Source organism: Impatiens glandulifera, chromosome 5 (genome assembly GCF_907164915.1).
Source record: "Impatiens glandulifera chromosome 5, dImpGla2.1, whole genome shotgun sequence".
In the NCBI taxonomy this organism is placed as follows: Eukaryota; Viridiplantae; Streptophyta; class Magnoliopsida; order Ericales; family Balsaminaceae; genus Impatiens; species Impatiens glandulifera.
Genome location: NC_061866.1, coordinates 38,259,731 through 38,282,891, shown reverse-complemented (window position 1 = coordinate 38,282,891; position 23,161 = coordinate 38,259,731). Strand labels below are relative to the sequence as shown.

The 23,161-nt window shown below is 31.3% G+C and overlaps 2 protein-coding genes across 2 annotated transcripts; both read right to left on the bottom strand.

Moving 5' to 3' along the window:
- Window positions 1–265: 265 nt before the first annotated feature.
- Window positions 266–12,452, bottom strand: LOC124937693 (WD40 repeat-containing protein HOS15-like). Its single transcript, XM_047477998.1, has 14 exons — window positions 12,264–12,452; window positions 10,366–10,511; window positions 9,316–9,988; window positions 8,239–8,333; window positions 8,099–8,145; window positions 6,922–7,072; window positions 6,528–6,591; window positions 5,360–5,518; window positions 5,163–5,284; window positions 3,036–3,110; window positions 1,898–1,951; window positions 1,747–1,820; window positions 967–1,041; window positions 266–703 (listed from the first exon to the last, which is right to left on the bottom strand). Exons 1-14 carry the CDS (start codon window positions 12,343–12,345, stop codon window positions 484–486), a joined length of 2,037 nt encoding a protein of 678 aa, XP_047333954.1. The 5' UTR covers window positions 12,346–12,452; the 3' UTR covers window positions 266–483.
- A 4,187-nt stretch (window positions 12,453–16,639) lies between these two features.
- LOC124939304 (stemmadenine O-acetyltransferase-like) lies at window positions 16,640–17,941 on the bottom strand. Its single transcript, XM_047479789.1, has one exon. It carries the CDS (start codon window positions 17,939–17,941, stop codon window positions 16,640–16,642), a length of 1,302 nt encoding a protein of 433 aa, XP_047335745.1.
- Window positions 17,942–23,161: the final 5,220 nt, after the last annotated feature.

The following is a 23,161-nucleotide window of genomic DNA, read 5'->3' as shown; positions in this document are numbered from 1 at the left end:
CCACTTAAAAAAATAAAATAAAATCATCATGTAATAATACAAAGAAATCAACAATCTGAACATCTCCATTCAACATTACCACAATACAAGATTGAAGAAATTTCATTAAAACTACATTAACTCAAAAATCACATTTCTATACAAATAATAACCATAAAACAACATCAAGCCTGATACTTAGGGGCCATCAGTAAAGCAATAAAATATTTGCCTCTATATTCATTCAAACTTTACCACAATCTATATATTCTATAAGAAACTATAGAAACCAAATTAGAGTAAAAATATATAAGAAAATCCATTGCAAACATAATCCACTTATGTCTAGTTGTTCATAATTTAAGGATAAATATCAAGAAAGAAAGACAAAAACGTTTTTACATCGGTTAACGACAGATAGAGACATCATACAGAAGAGATGCTTGAGAGTTCATCTATCTAATATTTTTCTATAGATCTATTACTTTCCTTCTTCCCCTCTTCCTACATTCTAAAGTCCAAGACACTTACTGTGTTGTTAGCAAAACAAGCTGCAATTTTGTCACCTTCTTTATTCCAACAAACCTCAAATATCCCCCCATCACCTGTATATGTCTTCACTATTTTCCCTTCTTTTATTGACCATATGTGCATTGATTTGTCTAGAGACCCACTAGCAAGATACTCCCCATTTGGACTAAATGCAACAGAGTACACTGGATCCCTGCAAAAAGAAAAGTTCACAAAATGAGACCAAACTCGGTTGGTACTCTCCAAGTAATGAATGTTGTATAGCTGCTATATGAATATTATTGCCTACAATAGGCAGGTCCTGCAAATACCGATGATGTCCAGCACCACAACTACAAACTACAATAGCTATCACCACCACTTTCACAGCCATCATCATTTCTAGTTCTTCTACGTGAACTTCAAATAAAGAATAAACCATCACTATGCAACAAAAGACCATGACAATATCTTTACCTATGCCCATTAAAGCTGCAAATCATTTTTCCTAGCTCAACATCCCACAACTTCACTGTTGAGTCAAAGGACGCACTGCACAAAAGTATAAAAGCACACCATATAAGGTCAAAAAAGCATAAAACATGTTCCACAAAATATAATATAAGATGTTTAAGGATGTGTTTGGTTAGAGGTGAAATAACATTGGACTTGGAGGGGACAATTCCAGTAATGTTTGTTTGTTGGAGGACATAAAATAAGAATTGGATTTAGAATTTGAATTCTTATGGAATTAAAATGAGTATATATTTTTTAGTTTGAATTCCACTTAAATTAAGTAAGAAAGAAGAAGAAAAACAATAAAATCTCTTAAGAATTACAATTTTTTCAAACAGAGGAATTGAAATTTTATTAAATGCTACTCCTTACAGAATTGGAATTAGAATTCTAACTTCAATTCCCCTCATCCAAGCAAAACCTAATTGTTTGTCTTCTTGGCAGACAAGAGTTATGCAAAAACACATTCCCTCTCAATTTCCTAACCATAAAGAATATTTAAAAGATCCATATTTACACATGCAAACAGAACTCTTGTGACACTGTAATATATTTTGTAGAAGATTATGCAAGCTATTTTTTTTCTTCTACAATTTCCTTCCCAAGGCGAAGGTAATTTTGTAATAGCCAGGTATAAACACTCACAACTAATACGAGTGTTTGAAGTAAACAGTCTTACAACATTGTTGAGTTAAGCTTGCTAAACATTGGAAATCATATCATTGATTCCATGCAGTGTACCTTGCCAGAAGAAGTTGCTGGTTGGGGTTGTTGGTGCCTGGTCCAGTGGGGCTCCATCGAATAGTATATATCTCCTGCAATGTGCTCTGACTGAGAAAAAGATGATATTTGGAGCAAAGTATAAATATGGGACAGGAAGATTCAACAATACCTTATCATGCTCCCTTAAGTCATGAAGGTATTTCTCATGTTTCATGCTCCATATCTGTACGTAAGGGACCTCATCTTTCAATAGACCAGTTTGTGCAACCATAACAGACACAAAATCAAATGAAACAGATATCTAATAGCCCACTGAACTTATGTGAGAAATTCATATAGCTCATTTGGACTCTTTGATTGGCTAAATAATCCATTGAACGTACAATAATTGTGACTTCCCATAATCTTCCCATCTTCTAATGGAAGGGGAATACAAAGGAAAGTATCAAGACCATTCTCGAGAAACTCTTTCATCACTCTTACAAAGCAAATAGCATTTCCTACTTATTTGTTCCGACCTATTCCGATTTTGAATTATCCATCACTACGGTGTTCCCAAGGACTAGCAAAATTCTTGGGCCATCTCAATGAGTTCAGAAACTTCACATTTCTTTGAATCAGCATAGCATACTTCCACTAATCTACTTCTTTAGGGTTTGATAGACAAAGAAAGAGATGAAAAAAGAAGAAGAATCCATACAAGATGAGAAATTAGAGATGTGTCACTCGTAAATTGCATAATGAAATTGATAACACAAGTTTCCTATGTACACTAATCTAATCCCTATTCTCCTATATTGCATAATTGAAATACTAACACTAATTATCTATTCCTATTAAAGATAATAACAATACTTATCTATCTTATACTATGAAAAATAGGTTAACATGTAAATCATAAAAATGCATGAACACGAATTGCAATTATTCTATCAAAGTGCAATGTGAACCTTGATTAAAAACATGCTCTATTTGAGCAAATAAAAAGTTCAATAGGCTCTCTGAGACATTTTGCAATTACAGTGAAATATTTTGACTTTTTCACCAACTTTTATTGATAAACGCATACTTTAATTCATCATCCTCACACTTTTAGTTTACCAAATAATGATAATTTAGTCAAATATTTCTCAGATAGTCACTCAATAGAAACCCAAATAAAGCAGAGAAACAAACTCCTCCTATTTCAGGAGTAAGAAAGCAACGTCTAACGTTCAACCACTACATTGAGCCCATGTACGCCACAACAAGTATAGAAAATAAGAGTAGGTCACATGAAATTACACAGTAAAGTCAAAACAAGTCACCTTAGCAGTGACATCATCAGAGCAAGAGGCAAGCAATGAACCAGTCGGATCCCATTTTACACAGTTAACTTCACCCTGAAATTATAAAAATATCAATGTCAAAATATCGATTATGAATGGGTCATTTTTATCAAATAAGCAAAAGTGGTTGAAGCTACAATCCTTCTCCCAAACTGTAGTACTTGAGCACAACGATTCATGTCAGACAAATCATAAATAACTTTTAGTCTATTTAGCACCCATCCACCACTACTTCTCTCATATATGTTGACATGCTTAGTAGCTATCCTCGTGTGTTTTTTTTTGTGATCACTCACGTCTACTACTAATGATTCTCTTACAATCAAACCATCTAACTAGATGATCTTGAAACTGTCAAATTGCTATGGTGATCTATACTTGATTCTGATTCAGTAAAAAATCTTGAATGGCACGAGAGAGATCAATGCTACATATACATGGAAGCAAACAATAGGGTGTATGTGACAATTCTGACTCAAACAAAGTGTTGATGGAAGTATAGACATGCACAAAACTCATCTAGTGGAAAAAGGGTAAACTGAATCATAAAACATTGATTATCAAGAGACCATCGCTCCAGTGGAAAAACTAAACACAATTCACATATGTTGTCCATTGTTGCTAACCTAGAGTAGCCATTATTCCAGTTTGAGGTCAACATTGCATTCTTGAATGAAGATATGATCAATCATGTCTGTATGAATATCTCAGTTGGGTGAGAGTCTAGCAACACAAGGAAAAGTTTGCAACTGAGGAAAACACTGTGTAATCTCAAACAATCCCTAAAGGCTTCGTTTGACAGAATTACTAAGGTTTTAACGAAAGATGGTCAGACCATGTTTACAAAGCACATCCTAAGTAGGAGAACCACAAATCTAATTGTGTAAATTAATGATATTGATTGAAAAATAAATTTGAGGAGTATTAAGAGAGTTGTTTGGAAATTTTAACAAGACAAGAAAAATTATTGATTCAACTAGATAAAGTGATATTTATGTCAAATAAAATGGGAGAACAAGATTCCATTAAATCATAAAATGAATAATAATTTATTGCTATAGCAGCTCCCATAATCTCCTTTTGAAAAAGGAAATGAAAAGGAAAAGTTACTTTTTTATTATTGTTGTCAAACAAGCATACAGACGATTGTATGGCCGCTACCAAAAAAAAGATAAACATTTGGCAAGGCTTTTATGATTATAAGTTAAGCAAATTCTAGAAGGAAATTATCTAGATAACTTTTGATAGTTTAAATTTAATCAAAGCCATTCAAATCAATTATCAAAACATGCATTTTTGCCACTAATTCCCAAGAGTGGATAACATAAAAAAAGAATGAAAAGTTTCTTAATGCTTCATGAAATTTGATGATTTGTTTTCATAAAAAGCTTAAAAACAATGAAAACAAGTTGGTTAAAATAACAGAACATTAACCATACCATTTTGATGCTTCAAAATAAACGAGGGGGGAAGGTTATTATCTACAACCTAAAATACATGTATAGCTGGCAATACTTAAGAGGCAACTTAGTTTTGTTGGGCAGACATGATTCAATTTATAGCAGCCCTCCTATGCTGCATTGTATTGACTATTGAGTTTAAGGGAGGTGATGCTGAATTTTTTGGTTGATTTTACGATGGTCATGGCAATGGCAGATTTTGCCTCTCTTCCATGCATTAAAGCTGAATGGATGTTTAGGCTTTGATTTCAATCTATTGAGGATTTTTTATTGAAGATATTAGGAAGGGAGCTTAACTCAACTTCATTTTGGATTTTCATTTCTAACTCATTTTGTTTATTTATTGTCAGAAGCTAGAGGCACTTCATTCCTACTTTTATTTATTTTCTCCTTTTTGGATCATTTTTTTTATTGCTTGTAAGCATTGAAGTCACATTTGGCGACAACTCGTTTATATACAAGTTCCCATTTAAAAAAAATAGAGAGTTAATAAGGCATGAATGATGTAAACCTGCAGATTGACTCAAACAAAACATAAATACATTATCATGGTCACCCTTTGTTTCTTCTTGCTCAATGTATCCACCATCTATCCCAAATTGAAGATTCTTTGACTTGAAAAGAGTAACTTATTGCAAGATCTAACCTGATGCCCTGAAAATGTTTTGACAGGACGCCCTTCCCCAACCTTGCAGACATAAATCATATGGTCTGTCGAGCTTGTTGCAAAAGAGACATTGTTCCGCCAATCAACATCAAGGGTTGGTCCTGCAAGTAAAAAGTGTTAGAAGGTGTAATCTCATTAGTTGCAGCAAACAATGAATACAGCTGGCAATCCATAACCTGTATGAAATTCAAATTGTTGCTTCCATTCCTCAGCCTTCACATCCCAAACAATGGCAGTTTTATCAAAGCTTCCTGTAAGAAGGTAATCCCCTTTCTTGTTCCACTTCAAGGAGAATATTGGACCTTTATGTTTGTTTAAGGTACTCTTTAATTCACCTGAACATGATATAAATAAGACAAATTAACATCTCAATATGAATAGTTAAAGAACAAACATAGTTTCCCCCAAACATGTTAAACAATAATGACACCTAGTGGGAACAACCCTCAGAATACTTATCCTAGGATTTTCCTAAACTTCCATACAAATGTGAATTCCTTTCTTAATGCTTTTCTTGTCTCATAGCAACACAACACAAATAAGATCTTGAAAATTCATAATTCAAGAAATATATAGCACACTTTAAACATGCAAACTCTTTTATATGTGCAGGTCCTATTTTATCTTGTCGGTCATCAAAAGCTTGAAACTGAGAGATTCTAAAAATCTGGAGTATTGATCACAGGCAGCCATAAAAAAATGTAGTCTCTTGTTGATAAATTTCAAGTGTGGGTATAAAACAATATATGATATTGCATAAATAAATAAAAATCGACCTTGGATCATGTAGTATCTAAGAGGAAAAGATAAGACAAGAAACCAGGAAAATCATCACAGATTTTCTGACACCAAGGAAACTGGATATGGAAATTCAAATCATACAGGATAAACAGATATTACATCAATCCTTAGCATGGACTTGTTTTCCATTTTTCTTTTGCGTGAGTCTGCTATACATGTCTCCTTTCATTTTTTTTAGATTCTTAGATATAATGTCATTTGCTTCATGTCGGGTGTTTTGCTAGTTTTTCAGTCATGCCTATATATATTATCAGTGGTGTTCATTTTAAACAAGATCTGAGTTCTAAAATTAGGACAGGTTAACAAAACACATCAAAAAATTGCTCTTGGGTGCTCTTGATACTAGGTGGGACATAATTTTCTTTTTCATGTGAGCGAATCCTACATAATTTTAAGAAAAAGATAATAAAGAAGTGTCAGATACTTCTTTATTATAGCCGAGTATTCCTAAAAATCACTACTACAGTGCATATCAATGCCATAGTTTAGTCATCCTTCTAAACAAAAGATTAGAACATAAGAAAAATGTGGCAGCCAACATACCATTAGTACTCCAGATTCTAGCTTGTCCATCATAAGAACCTGTGGCAAGCAATGTTCCTTCCCCCTGGCATTAAGCAGCATAAGGAAATCTCCTTTCAGTAACAATGGAGAAAACTAAAGAAACAAAGAGAGCCAAGAAAATAAGAGTATTTCATCATAAGAATATTACAAAAATGCTTCCAGCACAGAATCTTACATGGAGCCCTAAAAGAAATATTATTGTAACTGAAAGTGATGCTAATTAAGATATTTGCACCTTTACTCTAGTTTTATTTTCAGCTTACTGTCACTTTGGAATGAACAACTGATATTTGATATCTCGTAAAGGAGGAAAAACTAAGATGAAGTAACATCAGCCAAGTACCAAGTCAGAAGCTACAATAGAATCGCTTACATTCCAATCAAGTGTTGTGACATCCTTGCTTTTTTCATTGGCTTTGCCCTTAACATGCTTCAGCACCAGTACATTAGAAATTCCATTTTGTCCGCTGGATCTACCAGCCCCGTCTGCAAGCTTCCATATGCGAGCTGTGGAGTCTCCAGATCTGGATTGTGAACGGAATGTTAATTTTTTCAATCATTACCTCACTGAAATGGAAGGGTAGAAAAGGATGTGAAAGGTTCATCACCCTCACCAGCATCTCACCTCTTCCCCCAACAACAACAAAAAAAACCTTACTTTCCAACCTCCATATCAAACAACATTAGTAACCTTTCATGTGTGGTTTTGCCTCTAGAATCATGTTCCCTATGATTAAAAAACGGAGTTTCTACAGTATCCACATTCTGACAAAAATTTCATCTAAATTGATTACTCAAGTCATTCAAACCCTCAAAGTGAGAGTAACCATGTCATAAACAAATCCAACTGATAGAGGGCAGAAATAAGGACGTTAAATCATACATGGACTAGAAAAAATGATTTCCAGTACATGTTAATACAAGGAAAAATGGTCTTCTGAAAAAAGAACATGAACAACAAACATATGGAACACAATTGTGATAATAAACCATATGAGGCATGTAATTTGTTGTGTTCTACTAGAATGATATCTGATTCCCAGTTAAAACTCTTAGAAACTAAGAACAAGATAAGAGATGAGAACATTTTAGAGAGAATTGGCATTAGAGAGATAGAGTCAGATAGAGGGAGGAGAATCAAAGGGAAGAAGATCTCTTTGTACAAAGAGAGAGTGCTTACAATCCAATGTCTACCTCTATCCATACATTTAGGTTCTTATATACCGAACATCCTTCTTTCTTAGTAACAACTTTTTACATCTAATATAAATGCTACACTAACTAATTGTCTTCTTCACTTTATTTGATTATAGGTGACCGGTTCAGTTTAACAATACTGGACCCGGTTCATCTCATAGTTTGTCCTGTAGGAAAATAAACTGCAGTTTTTAGAAATATCATTGGGCATCTTAAGGATTATCGACAGTCCATGATAAAAAAGAGAATTATGAAATAAAAAAAGATGAGGTTTCAAACGGAGCTACAAACATAACCAAACATCCACAATGAAGGAATACTGTACAAGCTTCTGGTTACAGATGAAGACCTACCCTGAAGCAAGAAGAGAACCTGATGGACTCCAAGCACAAGCACAAACCTGTCATTGAAAATAGGAGCATGCATGTCAATATTGAAGGTTCATAATAAATATTCACTATTGTACATGGAAGTTAGGTAAGTGCTATAAGACCTCAGATGTGTGTCCTTCCAAAATAGTCACATCCGAACTAGGGATTTCGGTAGGATGAGAAGTTGGTGTAGGTGAGATATCCATTAAATCAGGTCCTGTGGACAAAAGAGACCAAGAATATTTTATGGAATGAAATGTAAAAAATGACTTCAGACACCACGCTTGAACTATATAACATATTACAAATTAGCATCTACATCTTCAAGACACAACAACCAATCAAAATAAATATGTATTTCATCCATTGTCCCAGCCGTCAGATAGATTTATTTCCCTAGATGCCATATCAAACCGATTGATTGTTTCTGTTTTTTATTTTTTTGTAGTCACCATAACAGCAAATTCTACCAGCTTTTTCTTCAAGCCAGTCTTATTGTCATTTCCTCAGTTGTATCTTGAACCAGTTTTACAATTTTCCAGTTTTATAAATTTTAGTTCTCCAACTTTATATGTCCTGAAATATTCCCTTAAGCATTAACCACTGCGACCACATTTTGGAATACGTCAGTTTCTTGAAACAGAACTGGATTTCTTGCTTCGAATGTAGTTCACAGTTACAGATTATTAGCTCTCTTAGGACAAGTTAGACACTAATCAGTCCCTCCATTTATGTCCTATAACTTCACAAAAGAGATATACTAGCCATCTCCAGATCTAGGAAAGAAAACAAATCGAAAACAAATAACCTACATCAACCTAGATAAATATTCAAACAAAACAGGATCAGGGAAAGCACCAAGATCTCTTTTTATTCCTAGAATAGTATGTTAGAATGGCAATTCAATACATCTCATATTACGTTGAATTATCATTTTAATACTGCAGAAGTCTCTACAATTTAAATTGACAATTCATACAATTCCTAAAGCATCACTCTCTTCCAATGTAATAACCACATGAATAAACAGTTACCAAAGTGAATATGTGAAGTCCCCAATAGACATGCACTAGAATCAACAATACACACAAAAAAATAGTTGTAGCTTTAGCATTTGATAGTTGTTTTAACTTGTTGACCTCCAAGATATGTAAGTAAATCATCATAACACAATGAGTATACATAATAAAGAAATTTACCAGTTGAGCTGCCTTTTTCAGCTATTCTTGCATCCACCTTCTCTTGTTGATCTATGATCATATCTTTGATGGAATGATTAATGAACGGTTTTTCCCTCTCCTTTTCCTTGTCTTTGGTTGTTACACATTTTTCACGCTCTTTCTCCTTCTCCTTTTCTTTTTCCTTCTCCCTTTCTTTCTCTTTCTCCCTTTCTTTCTCTTTTTCCTTTTCTTTTTCTCTTTCTTTCTCCTTTTCTTTCTCTTTTTCCCTTTCTTTCTCCCTTTCTTTCTCTCTTTCTTTCTCCCTTTCTTTCTCTCTTTCCTTCTCCTTTTCTTTTTCCCTTTCTTTTTCCTTCTCTTTTTCCTTCTCTTTTTCTTTCTCCTTTTCCTTCTCTTTTTCTTTCTCCTTTTCCTTCTCCTTCTCTTTTTCCTTCTCCTTTTCTTTCTCCTTTTCCTTCTCCTTTTCTTTCTCCTTTTCCTTTTCCTTCTCCCTTTCTTTCTCCCTATCTTTCTCCTGTTTTTCCTTATCTCTTACATGTCTACGGGTTCCTTCCTGTTCCTTCTCAAACTCCTTTTCTCTCTCTATTTGGGTTCGTTTTTTTCTCTCCTTAATCAATTGACGCAACTCATATATATCCTTTGTCATGAGTTCCATGGGATGTAGAAATGAAAACTCCTCATCATCTGGTGGATTCTGAAATGATTGAAATCAAGTTTAGTCTTTATTTAATATGACCAAGCAATATGAATAAAGAAAAATAGTAAAATCAGAATATATGAAAATCAACATTCTTCCCCATAGAATGTGACTAAACAATCATGAAAAAGAAAATGGATTAGTGGATATAGTTCTGCATAGTACTAGTCACTAAAAGTTAAAAAACAATAGCAGCGCCCCCACACCCCCTCCCCCAATAACAAAACATGAAACAACATAAGCCAGCTCATAGAACAGAACATCAACAATAAGTTATAATGATCATGAAATAACATACAAACAAAATTTGGAACAAGGTTCTATCAGCCAAGACTAAAAGTGAAAAGAGATATGTGAAGGAGAAGTATAACAACATTACTCAGGTTGGCTTCCATCTCTATATACTGAAGTCCTTTCTGCACAAATGTAATTAGGGCACCAGGCGGAACTAAATTCCCATCAATGGAGCCTTTGTTAATACCTGCCTCATATCCTAAAGAAAAAGCAGAATGTATAAAACCTGAAAATGACAATGGTAATTGACATCAGTATTCAGTATCGCAACTTCAACACTAGTGGTAAAAGATTAAGCCTTAAAGAGTTTGTCCATGACTCTCAGCATTAAAACATCAAGTCGATAATTGTAGAACACCTACGAGGATGAGAATAAGACAAATGAAATAGTACATTTTCCAAAGAAAGCGAATAGTATAGTAGCAGCAAGGATGCAAGGATCCCATCATTCCACTTAAGTTGCATTACCCAACCAAGTTAAGGAAAAAATAGTCTATTAGTATCAAACCAGAGGTTTACAATTGCTATCAAACTCATAGTAATTCATCATGAATTTTAACAACATGGTCAATTGCCTATTAATTAGGCAAACCAAATGACTATTAAATCAGGATCTAAGTGTTCCCATATAAGTTTTCTGACTTTCTAATAAAGTTTTATTTGGATTCTTCTCTACACAGGCCTCACCCTATATGTAGTACTAAATCAATATTTTCCTTGAATGTAAAAAAAAATCTGATTCTTTTGAAACGACAAAATGCAACCTAAACCAAAGGAAAAGGATGCCGTTGAACCCAGCAAAGTCATATCTTCTCATATCAAGGCTAAATCTCAGCATTATGAACAATTGAATTCAGGGTCCTAGGTTAGAAAATAGAGTACCCTAATAACAGCATCTTTTATAGAGCCTCCATTAAGCTTGTACACCTCTACTTGAATATAGAGCTCTATCATAAAAGATCAGAGAACATACTACTCTTGGATCCTTTTGGTCTAGTGTAATTTTGGGTTTTTAGAATCTTCATATCCAATATCTTAATACTTTCTGTGACACCATTTAACAACAAATAAATACACGAGATCACCTAAACCAATCAAAACCGCATTCACATCTTCTTTGATGCTGTCACATAAAAAAAAAGCCTCTTATAAAAGCTCTCACATAGCTTATCTCAATTTATTTCAATTGTTTATGCTTCCCCGATAGGTGATATTCCCAGGACACTCTTTTTCTTTACAGACATTCCTATTCAGCAGGTTCCTGACCATCCCAATGCACATGAGACTCTAGTGGCAGACCATATGGGGGAGGTTGCAGATCTCACTACACATGAGGAGGAGTCCCTGCTGCAGTTTGACCCCTCTCTCTTTCACGAGGTCTCACAAATCCCAATGGGGTTCATGACTGTATCACTGCAGAACCAAGTAAGGAGTGCTCCCATGAGACACCAATAATTGTTTCCAGGTGAGGGTTGCAAATTAGACACCTCGTGCCCTCGTTTGGCAGTCGAAATGAAGGAACCCTAAGCTGAAAAGCAACTAATTCACTACCAACAGCACAAGAAAGCCAAATTGTGTACAGGGAATTTCTACAGCTCTAGTTATTAATTGTTGACAAGATTCTAATCGCTATTCGCTAGTTCAATTTGCAGGAACAAAAAACTCTTACTTTTTTACACATATTTTCCAAGTAAACCAAAGAAACAACATAAGAACTTAGCATCTCCTCCAGATCCAGTCTCCTACTCTACTCCCAACAATATATTCCAGAAATTCTACCCTAGAATTATATCATTCATCCAAGGAGCCCAAGAGCTGAAAATGAAGAAACCCTAAGCTGAAAAAACTAGAAAACCATCACCCACCACCAAATTCTCAACCATAAATTGTACTCTGAAAAGAGCATTCCATTACAGACATACATATATCTATTAAACACATGGTATGGAGGAGAAAAAGAGAGATAAGAAAAACAAACCTGATTCCTGAAGATAACGAAAGACGAGATAATTCAATTCCACAGAATTGATAGAGGCCATTTCAGGGTCAGCAGATTGCATGAGTAACACTATTTAGGGTTTCATACGTCTCTTCTAGAAACCAAAAGATTATAGAGAGAGAGACTCTCCTTTTGTACGAATCAGCCGGAGGAATTAAAAGAAGCGTCTTTGGCCGTCTTAGATATTCCCGGCCTTCTTGTATTAGATGTTCCTTCCCGTTATAGCCAACATTTTTTCTTTTTTTATTCCGAACCTAGCCCATATTCGGTCCCGAATATGAGCTGAGCCATGTTTCATATTCGGGTTTTAACCATATTTGAGATGTTTCGAACATGACCCATGTTCCATGTTCGGGTTTTTTTTAATAAGATCTCATGTTTCATGTTCGGGTTTTAACAATATTTGAGATATCCCGAACATGACCCATATTTCATGTTTGGACCGTATTTGAGATATTCCGAACATGATTCATGTTCCATGTTCGGGTTCTTTTTAATATGATCTCATGTTTTATGTTTCGGTTTTAACCATATTTGAGATGTCCCGAACATGACCCATGTTCCATGTTCGGGTTCTTTTTAGTATGATTTTTTTTTCTCTTCTGCACAAGTGGTAGTTCAAGTCTTGTTTTTCCTAATTAATTAATGGAATTTAAATTAAAATTATATAATTTTGTTTAAATTTTATTAAAATTTTAAAATTTTAATTCATTTACTTTAAATTCTTTGTGTTAAAAAATTATAAAAATCAAATTGAAAAATTATTATGATAAAGTTAGTGAGCTTTAAATCACTAACTTAAATAGAAAGAAATATTTCCCAATAAATAGCTAAATCTGATTGTATTTATTAATAAAGATTTTTTTCTATTTAAAATGAATTTGAAAAATCTTATCACAAACATTATTTGATCATATGAGTAAGCAGGGTCACCTTAAGTAAGCCCATTAGGCTCTATGTTTAAAAAGTTAAATAATTTTTTAAAAACATTATTTTCATATATAATTAAATATTTATATATTAATAATTTTAATATAGGTATATAAATATAAAATTAATTACAAAATAATAATAAGTAAATGACTATAATTTTTTTTTAAAATTAATTATAATATTTATTTAAATAAAAATATCTTTTTTAATTTATAAATATAATTTTATTTTTAAATGTAAATCGTAGAAATTATTTATAGATTCGTAAAATTTTATTATCTTAAAAAATTTAAATAGTAAAAATTTAATTATTTAAAATTATACTCGTTAACATCTCTGTCATTTTAAAATTTTAAGAGTCGATCTAAATTTTTACAATTGGTATCTTAAAAAATTTAAGAGTTGAGGATATATACTTATTTGTAAAGTTATTTTGAAAGCTATTTTGATATATGCTTTTTGGGTTGTTTTTTTAGATTATTATTGGTTTTAATAAAATTTTGTTATTTAATAACTCATTTTAACTATCAGACTATCTATTAATCCATAATGCATTTGCCAATAGAAAGTCACTTTCCAGATGAACTTCTGAAATGGATTAGAACTCATTTTTAATATATATTCATGAGTTTCATGTTAGAATGGTTATTTTGTCATAATCATTATTTTATTATAAAAAAATGGGTACCAATTAAAACTTATTTTCTATTTGTTATAAGATTTTCTATAGATATAAGTATGTTTTTAGATCATGCTCGTGCATTAGTTAAAATAGTCCTTTTAGCTGTGGTCATTTTCATGTTATACATTTGAGAAATTATATAACTTGTTTATAAGACAAGGTGAACAACATTTATTTATTTTCTTCATAAAAGAAATGAATGATAACATTGAAAATTTTGAAATGAAATTTCCTTTTAGATGATTTTGGTTCTTTGAATCTTTGCTATATATGAAATAACATCTATAGATTCATTATTGCCCATGATCTTGCATTTTGATTAGAACAAAAATATCAATTTCGACCAAAAGAATTAAGGCGAGAGAAATAATCAAAAAAAATAAATTTTCTAAAAAAAAATAATTAAGGGTGCAAGAGATTTGATTCGATCAATTTGTACACTGAAATCGCAACAGAACGAAATACTAACCTACTATGATAGTTTAATTGATAAAAGTCGGTGTCTAATTGAAAAAAATTACCTATTCAATTCGCACTTAGAATGAGCTGTCAAACATGTCACTATAACATATTTGATCATTTTAGTCCTAAGATGAGAATTTACTGATGTGACGATCCTGCTCTTCGTGTTACGCGACGGGGTAATTTTATCAGAATATTTTGAAGTAGTCATTTGCACAATTAAATTGACTAGCGCATTTAAAATTTGACGAGCACATTTAAAATGTTTTATTTGATCATTCATCAAATTTCCCAAATTTATAATAACATTAGTGACGGTTAATACAAGTTAATTATGTACTGCTAAACTTATTTTCTTTTATTATTAAGTCTTTTTAAAAGATAAATTTTTTCATACCAAAGAGAATTAAATTAAACTAGCATAGTCCGTGCATTTGCACGAGTAAAGATATAAAATTTGAGGAAAAAAAATTATAGTTAAAATGTGATAACTTTTTTAATTTTCTCTCACATATATAACTAAATTAACCATAACTTTCGACCCGGTAATTCGGAAACTTTAAAAATTAAGCATCATTATATATATACTAGCATATATCCCGTACATTTGCATGAGTAATAATATAAAAAACCGTGAAAAAAATATTACGGTAAAAATTTTATGGGCGGGTCAACTCACAATTCGACCAAAGTATTCATTTATTCTCACATATATCCAAATTAACCACAGTTCTCGACCCGTCAATCCGGACACTTTAAAAATTAAGCATCATTATATATAAATATATAGATTAGTTAGTTAAAAAGTTGAACTTATATTGTTAAAATGTCCCGCGTTCAACAAATTTTGGGTTGAATTAAAAATATAAAGTGTTATTAGCCTAATTGGTTAAAAGGTTGTACTTGTTTTTGTTAGGTTTCAAGTTTGAACCATACCTATAACATTTTTAATTTTATTTTTAACCGTTTTAAGTTTATGGGCGGGTCAACCCACAATCCAACCCATGTATCTATTTACTCTCACATATATCCAAATTAACCACAGTTCTCGACCCGTCAATCCGGACACTTTAATAAGCATTATATATATATATATATATATTAGTTAGTTAAAAAGTTGAAACGTCCCGCGTTTATCAAATTTGGTGTTAAATTTAAAATATAAAGTTTTATTAGCCTAATTAGTTAATTAAAGAGTTATACATGTTATTGTTAGGTTGAAAGTTCAAAACATACATATAACATTTTTAATTTTAGTTTTAACCGTTTTAAGTTTATGGGCGGGACAACCCACAATTCGACCTAAATATCCATTTACTTTCACATATATATCCGACTCAAATATTCATTTACTCTCACATATATATTCAAATTAACTACAGCACTCGACTCGACAATCCGGACACTTTCAAAATTAAACATCATTATATATAGATTTGTAACCGTTTATTTTATATATTTATGTCTTTTATTAAAATATTATTTTTTTTGTGACCCACCTTTTTTTATTTTTAGGAGTAACTAGCCCGATCCTCTTTAAATTAGAAGAACGTTTCTAATAAAAATTAATTTTTAAATTTTAATTTTTTAGATTAGACTCTTATTGCTTGAATTATCATGTTTGAATTAAACTTTAATAATAATAATAATAATAATAATAATAATAATGAGTTCCAGTACTATATATCTCAAATAGGATAAATTACAAAGTACATGTATATTTGTCATGTTACCCAATCTTTAGAGGTTTCTATTAAAAGTAAAATATTATTTACACAAAAATAGTGACACCAAGATCAACACAAACTTAAGTTTGTTTATTGATTAATTAACATTATCTTTATGAGAGGTAATTTGATATTGATGTTACTTTATCCCTCTATGCTTCATTTTTTTTTATCAATCTTTTAAATTTTAAGGCTAAACTTTTAACAATGGTTCACAACTAAGTCTGTTTTTCTTTATTAACATGGTTAAATAAATAATTTTTTTTAACCAATAACATATAAATTGTTTTAAAATGGATCCGCCCCCATTTTAAACCCGACCAAACAGATGCCTAAACAAATCAACTATTTTTTTTCTTTTCTTTTTTACAACCTAACAAATAGAAGTTCAATCAATTCTACCACAATTCCACTATTAAAGCCATTGAGAATTTGATAATATCATTAGAATATAAATTAAGAGGAAATGGAATTGTAGGTTAGGTTAGGTAACAATACATGGTTCATACTTCATTCTATAATTCTATTTTAGTTCAATTTTCACACATTTCTTAATACTTGTAATGCACGGGAGGATTCAAAGAAGCGAACTCCAACAAGTCGTGATCTTGTTCGAGCATATGTGTGTCTTTGTCCGTAAGACTAACCCAAACTTCAACCCCACCGGTGTCTCTACTATCTAACAACACGACAATATTCGCTTTAACCATATAGGGGATAGTCACCCACACTGGCTCACCCCATCCAAAATCAGCCTCGTACACGGCAAACCTACACCAACTAGTATGGGCTTGAAATTCCATCTCCCCCATATTCGTCGTTTCGGTGTAAGAACTAAAGATAACACCCGCAAGTTCTTCCGTCCTAAATTCTCTATTATACTTCTCATTGATATCCACAATGCCCCGTCTCATTATGCCAACTAGTTTAGACAACTCGATCTCACCCTCGCTTACATCTTTGTTTCCTTTGACCATCGGTATGATAATGTTTCCAAATGTATTTGGGCTCAATTGTGGCTTCAATCTGGCACGTAAATTTACGGGCCAAATAACCCCATGTGATTTGTGACTATCTAACTTTGACCTCAAGCCCGTCATTGTACATTTCCAAATTAAAGCCGAGACCGCTTCCACCCTTGAGGGGTATGGAACCTTCTCACTAGCCGCTATCGCTTTAAGTGACGTGACACTCGATGCATCAAACACGTACCTCCGGGCTACCACATGTTTCTCCTCCTCCTCCTGCTCAGATTTGGTTGGTTGTTGTCGGATCGACATGTAATCGATCGGAGGGAAGATTGATGACGACAAGAATAGAGGAGCCACGGAGACGTGGCTCCTCCGGGCAGACTCTGCCCACCCCGTGATGACCGTGGTGATAGTGGATGCGTCGGATAACTTGTGGGACATGCAAATACCAAGAGACAATCCTCCACAACTAAAAAAAGTGACTTGAACCAAGAATAGAGGATCATATCTCCCGTGTTCTTTTGGCTCGGGTGGCATTAACCGTTTCATTGATTTGGTGTTCGGTTCTTTAAGAATATCAAGGAGAGGAAAAGTGGCTTCGGCTTCAGAATAGTAAACACCTTCGTCGTTGCAATCAACCGAGATGTTTTCATTCAATCTACCAGCAAGTGGGTAACAACGAGTTAGAAAAGTCGAAAGAGATTCCTTAAGAGTGCGAGACTTTTCCATCCGACTAGAAATGTTGCTCGAATAGAAAAATATGATGGGTGTGTATACGGTTTCTGCACATTGATCAAGAAATGATAGTTTGAAAGATTTAAGGTGAGGAGGAGTTGGAGAGGATGGCTTGATACTCTCTATAGAAGTGATTGTAATTTCCATGTTTGATGCCATAGCCAAATCTTATGCAAATAATGCAAATTATGCAATGATTGTGACTATATATGTATAGTTTGAAACCTATGAATGTTTGTTATGAAGTTGGAAATTGATTTTTGCATTGTTTGAATGTCTTGTAATATACTAAAGAAAAAGTAGGGGCTTTTGGAATTATGAGATTTTCTTTATATTATGCATTCACATTTAAAAAATATTTTTTTTTGCATGTTAGAGAGGAAGATGATGTGCACTTAGTGTATTTAAATTAATATTTTTTTTCCTTAAAAGATTTGATGAAGATAGTGTTCCCATTATAATAACTTGATTTATTTAATTTTTTTTTTACTATTTCAACAAGTGTGAAAATGGATGGCTCCATATATATTTAAATTAATAATATGTACTCATTTTTTTTTTGTTTCCATGTGGGAAAGAGGATCTGGGCATGGAGACCAAATGACTAAATTAATAATTTATTTAACACGAGGAGATGCAGTTTATTAAAATATTTTTGGTGGAAGTAGACTTGTGACAATTTATTTTATTATTATGAAAAGTAAATCAACATTATAAGATTGTCAAAGTTGAATGACTAAATATTATTGACCAAAAAGATTTACACAAAAGAGTTGAAATAGTGTAAAAAGCAAAAAAAACAAAGTTATTATTTTTAATTTAAATATTATATTTTTTCTGTTATTTTTTGTTTTTGAATTTTGTAAACTTTTTTTTATCATTATTATTAATTTATTTTTATTTTTTATTAATAATATATTTTAAAAAATATTATAAATATTTTTATATTGTAAATATAAGAACCAATTTAAAAATTAACTTAAAAATAAAAAATCCACTAAAATAGTTTAATTGACAAGAGTGGTTCTGAAGGTAGCTTAGTGATAAGAGTCGGCTTAAAAGATTAAAAGGTCACGGGTTCAATTCTATCTGAAAGCGCTTTGAGTTTAAACCGCAAGTCATGACTGTATTAAAAAAAAGACCAAATGTTACGAATTTGAGAATTTGAGGGAGAGAATGAGAGAGGGATTGACTTGGCATCACCTTGGTTGAAAAAAGAGAAAAGTGGGAAGAAAGAGAGAAGAGAGAGAAATTATTTGATTTTTTCAGCTAATCGTATTGCGCCACATGATTTCTTCTCTTATTCCCTCACCCAAATTCCTTCCCTCAATCATTTCTCTAAAATAACTCATACCCATGTTTTCTATTTAAATCTTCTTTAGAATTTAATAATGTGTTGATATTTGTCTAAATCATAATTCTAAAGTCAATGGTAACTCTAGTACTGCAAATATAATCAATTAAGCTATTCAAAGTCCAAACTTATCAACCAAATAAATATTTAAAAACTAATATAAATTAAAAATAGCATTACAAATTATTATTTCTTATATCATCTAAACTAAATTTAAGCATTATATATCAAACCATACATGTTATTTAGGAGAATAATACTATTTTTATTAAAACTTCACATTCTCGTTTCAGGTTTTGATGATGTGAACTGTTCTTACTCCCCCCGCTTTTCTATTCTACTTCAATGATTTGATGATGATTTTTCAATACTTTCTAATAAGTTTCTAAATTTGAATTTATTTTCTATATATCCTAATTCAAGACAGCTAGTTGTCAATATGGATAATGAAGAAATGTTTCTCCATTTCTATTTTTTTTTATTACAGAACAGTTAGTTTGTAGGTAGAGTTGGAAGAACAAATGAACAATCTCTACTTTTTCTATTACAAAATTGTTTGTACAAATTATAAATTTTTCTAAAAAAAATTCTTTATTTGTATTTAGAGTTGAATTTTTTAAATTAGAATATATTTTCTATCGACAATAAATTAGAGATTTCTTTTTGAAATAAAGAACAACAAACAAAGTGATGATATGAGTGAGAATACCTATGATGATTCTAATTTTAATATACAATTTTTTGTTTTAATCTACATTTTTTTACCGGCCTTTTTTATTTAATGGAACATCTTTTTGATATATTTACCATATGAAGCAAAAATAGGAGGTCGTGTACAATACATATATATGGATATATCGAAAGTATGTTTTAATTTTATACTATCTTTGTACCAAAATATTTACAAAAATATAATTTTATTACGACATATATATATATATTAAGGTTTCTAAAGAGTGTGAATAAAGGGTGAAAACCAAGGCTATAATTGAAGCACTCATATATAATATCTTTATTTTTGAAGAAATATCTACATTTTTTTTCATATTATTTTGAATCGAAGGTAAATTATAAATAAAAACAACCTTAATTGAACACAAAAGGACCTGCCAACAAAATTGAAACACCAATTTTGATTTTCAACTATGCAAATAAAGTTTAGCGGCTCACACATATGTATATATTCAAATAAATTGTCTAGAGTGGAATTAAATGCTAATTTCAATCATGAATATGAAACCTTAATTTTATTTCAAAATTAAAGGACTTTTATGGCATTAATGCTAGATTAGATCTGGTAGAAATATATTGTCATTTCTCATCATGATTTTGATCAAAGGTGATACTAGAGACTTTGGTGAGCTCAGTGACATCAATTAATGATTTTAATTTCCATAATTTGCTATATAACGCTAATGATGAATATTATATGTGGTTATTCTTTTTCATTTTTGAAGGTTATACACGAACAAAGAAGGAATCTTAACAAAAAATTGTTGTATTTCATCTCATTTGGTCTAAAAACATTAGTAACCACATATTCAACGTACTTCATAATTGGTTTTGTATGGAGGGCTGGTGATTTTGGATATAATAAATCAACAATAAATAGTGGTATTTACGTTCATTCAAATGATGCTGATTATTATGGACATCTTGAGGAGATTATTGAATTAGAATATTAAATGGGAGTGACAAAAATGAGTATAATTAATTTGTAAGGATACATTCACTATACTCTTGGTTATAAATTATTCTCTTTCAACATTACTTCAATTTTTATTAGACAATTGGAAGGGACTTATATTTAAATATTTTTATTGATAGAAAATATAATAAGCGATACAAAAAAATTTACAACTTATTTCATGACAAATATTATAATTCAACACAAAAAATATTTATGATGGAAAATATTGTTACAAAATATTTCGATAATAATATTTTATACAAAAAATTATTGAAATCGATTAAGAGGAAATTACATAGAAATATTTCAACTAATTATTCCATGAAATCTTGGGTGTCGAAAATTCACTAGTAAATGTTATCACGATTTTTGTTTCGTCGAAATATGAGATATAATTTCGACGATTTTTATATTTTGTCAAAATATGAGACACAGTTTCAATATTTTTTTACAATTTGTCGAAATATAAGATATAGTTTCGACGAATTTTAGAATTTGTTGAAATATGTAAAATTTTGATGGTTTCATTATTTTTCATAAATATAGTTTTGATTTTATATTTTGTCAAAATATGAGATACAGTTTCGATAATTTTTAAAATTTGTCGAAATATGAGATATAATTTCGACAATTTTTACAATTTGTCGAAATATGAGATACAGTTTCGACAACTTTTACAATTTGTCGAAATATAAGATATAATTTCGACGATTTTAAAATTTGTTGAAATATGAGAATACAGTTTCCATGATTTCATTATTTGTCAAAAGTATAGTTTCGATGATTTTTATATTTTGTCAAAATATTAGATAGTTTTGACGATTTTTAAATTTTGTCAAAATCTGAGACACAGTTTCAATGATTTTTACCATGTGTCGAAATATGTAAAGTTTCGATGGTTTCATTATTTGTCGAAAATATAGTTTCGATTATTTTTATATTATGTCAAAATATGAGATAGTTTCGACGATTTTTAAAATTTGTCGAATTCTAAGACATAGTTTCGATGAATGTGAATGTCGAAATATGAGATAAAGTATGTTATTTTTGTGGTGGAGATTTATAAAACATTGAATATTGATGTTCGGTTAGAAAATATAATTAGTAAATATTTAATTAATCATCGTGCATAATCTTGCGTAGTTTGGGGAATAAAACATATCATTCCCATTTTCATCTTTCTCTCTTTTGAACCTCAAAATCCATTACTCTTGGTAGATGATACTGCATTCTCAAAATCATACAATTTCTCATCTGATCTCTTCTTGTCCGATCTCTTGTGATCCGCTTTTGCCGCCACACAGAAAAAGACAGTAACCTTGAGCTCTCCATATCTGACGAGACTGATTATGTTTACTCTTCTCTTCTCTTTTTTTTTGGAAAAACGATTTAGCGTCATTTCATTAAAAATTCCCAAAAATGAAAAAAAACACGAGTTTAAGAGATCATTTTAGACAGGCCTAAAATGATTTTGAAGTCGTAACATTCTGAATAAAAGCTAAAAAGCTAAAAACGTAAATGAATTATCTGATTACAATGTTTTCAATTCTAGTGAGTTTAAAAAATGGTAAATTCCAGTTCTGCTCCATGCTTGTAATTCTTCTCTTTATTTATATCTTATTAGGTTTTGATTGTTAGATCTATTACGAGGCTCGCACAAATGTGGTAGGGTTTAAAAGGGTGGTTACCTTGTCTCATTAGAATACGATCTTTCTCTCTTTTACCGAAAAGAAGACAATGAATCTATGTTTATAAGGTATATGCTATTTCTGATTATTTTATTATAAATTATGTTATTTTTCCTTCCATATTTTTCCTGTTGCTGGGTCTGGAAATATGCCCGAAACCATGTATAACTTTGCCAGATAAGAAGAAAATATATCAATTTGTCTCTTTATTTTGACTTTTGTGAAAGAATTCAACAAATTTTTTTGCATATTTGAATCTTTAAAGTCGGTAAAACACCATTCCAATGGAATTAGGGTTACCCATAGAATTATTTCTTTAGTGGTTGTTGATGATTAATTCTATCCTCTTGTGCTTTGTTTGCATCTTAATGATTGAAGAAAATAAATATTTATTACTTAAATTGATGTTTAATCTTCTTATATAGGAAATAGCTTGATGTTTAAAATTGATGTATATGGAAGCTTGTCCTAGGGTTCATTGTGCAATTTCATTGTGTCATTTTTCAAAAAAAAAGATTTCTAAAACTAATCCAAATGTTAGCATTATAACTCAATTGAATCACAAAATAACATGAAGACAATGACATCTCATTGATTTGATTCCTCATATTTTTATTTACTTGGTTGCTTTGTCT

Coding starts and splice junctions, on each gene's coding strand:
- LOC124937693 (XM_047477998.1), bottom strand. CDS start 12,345: ATGCAATCTGCTGACCCTGAAATGGCCTCTATCAATTCTGTGGAATTG. Junction 8,334..9,315: donor TGAAAAAGGCAGCTCAACTG/GTAAATTTCTTT, acceptor TTTTGTCCACAG/GACCTGATTTAATGGATATC. Junction 5,519..6,527: donor TAGAATCTGGAGTACTAATG/GTATGTTGGCTG, acceptor TATCATGTTCAG/GTGAATTAAAGAGTACCTTA.
- LOC124939304 (XM_047479789.1), bottom strand. CDS start 17,941: ATGGAAATTACAATCACTTCTATAGAGAGTATCAAGCCATCCTCTCCA.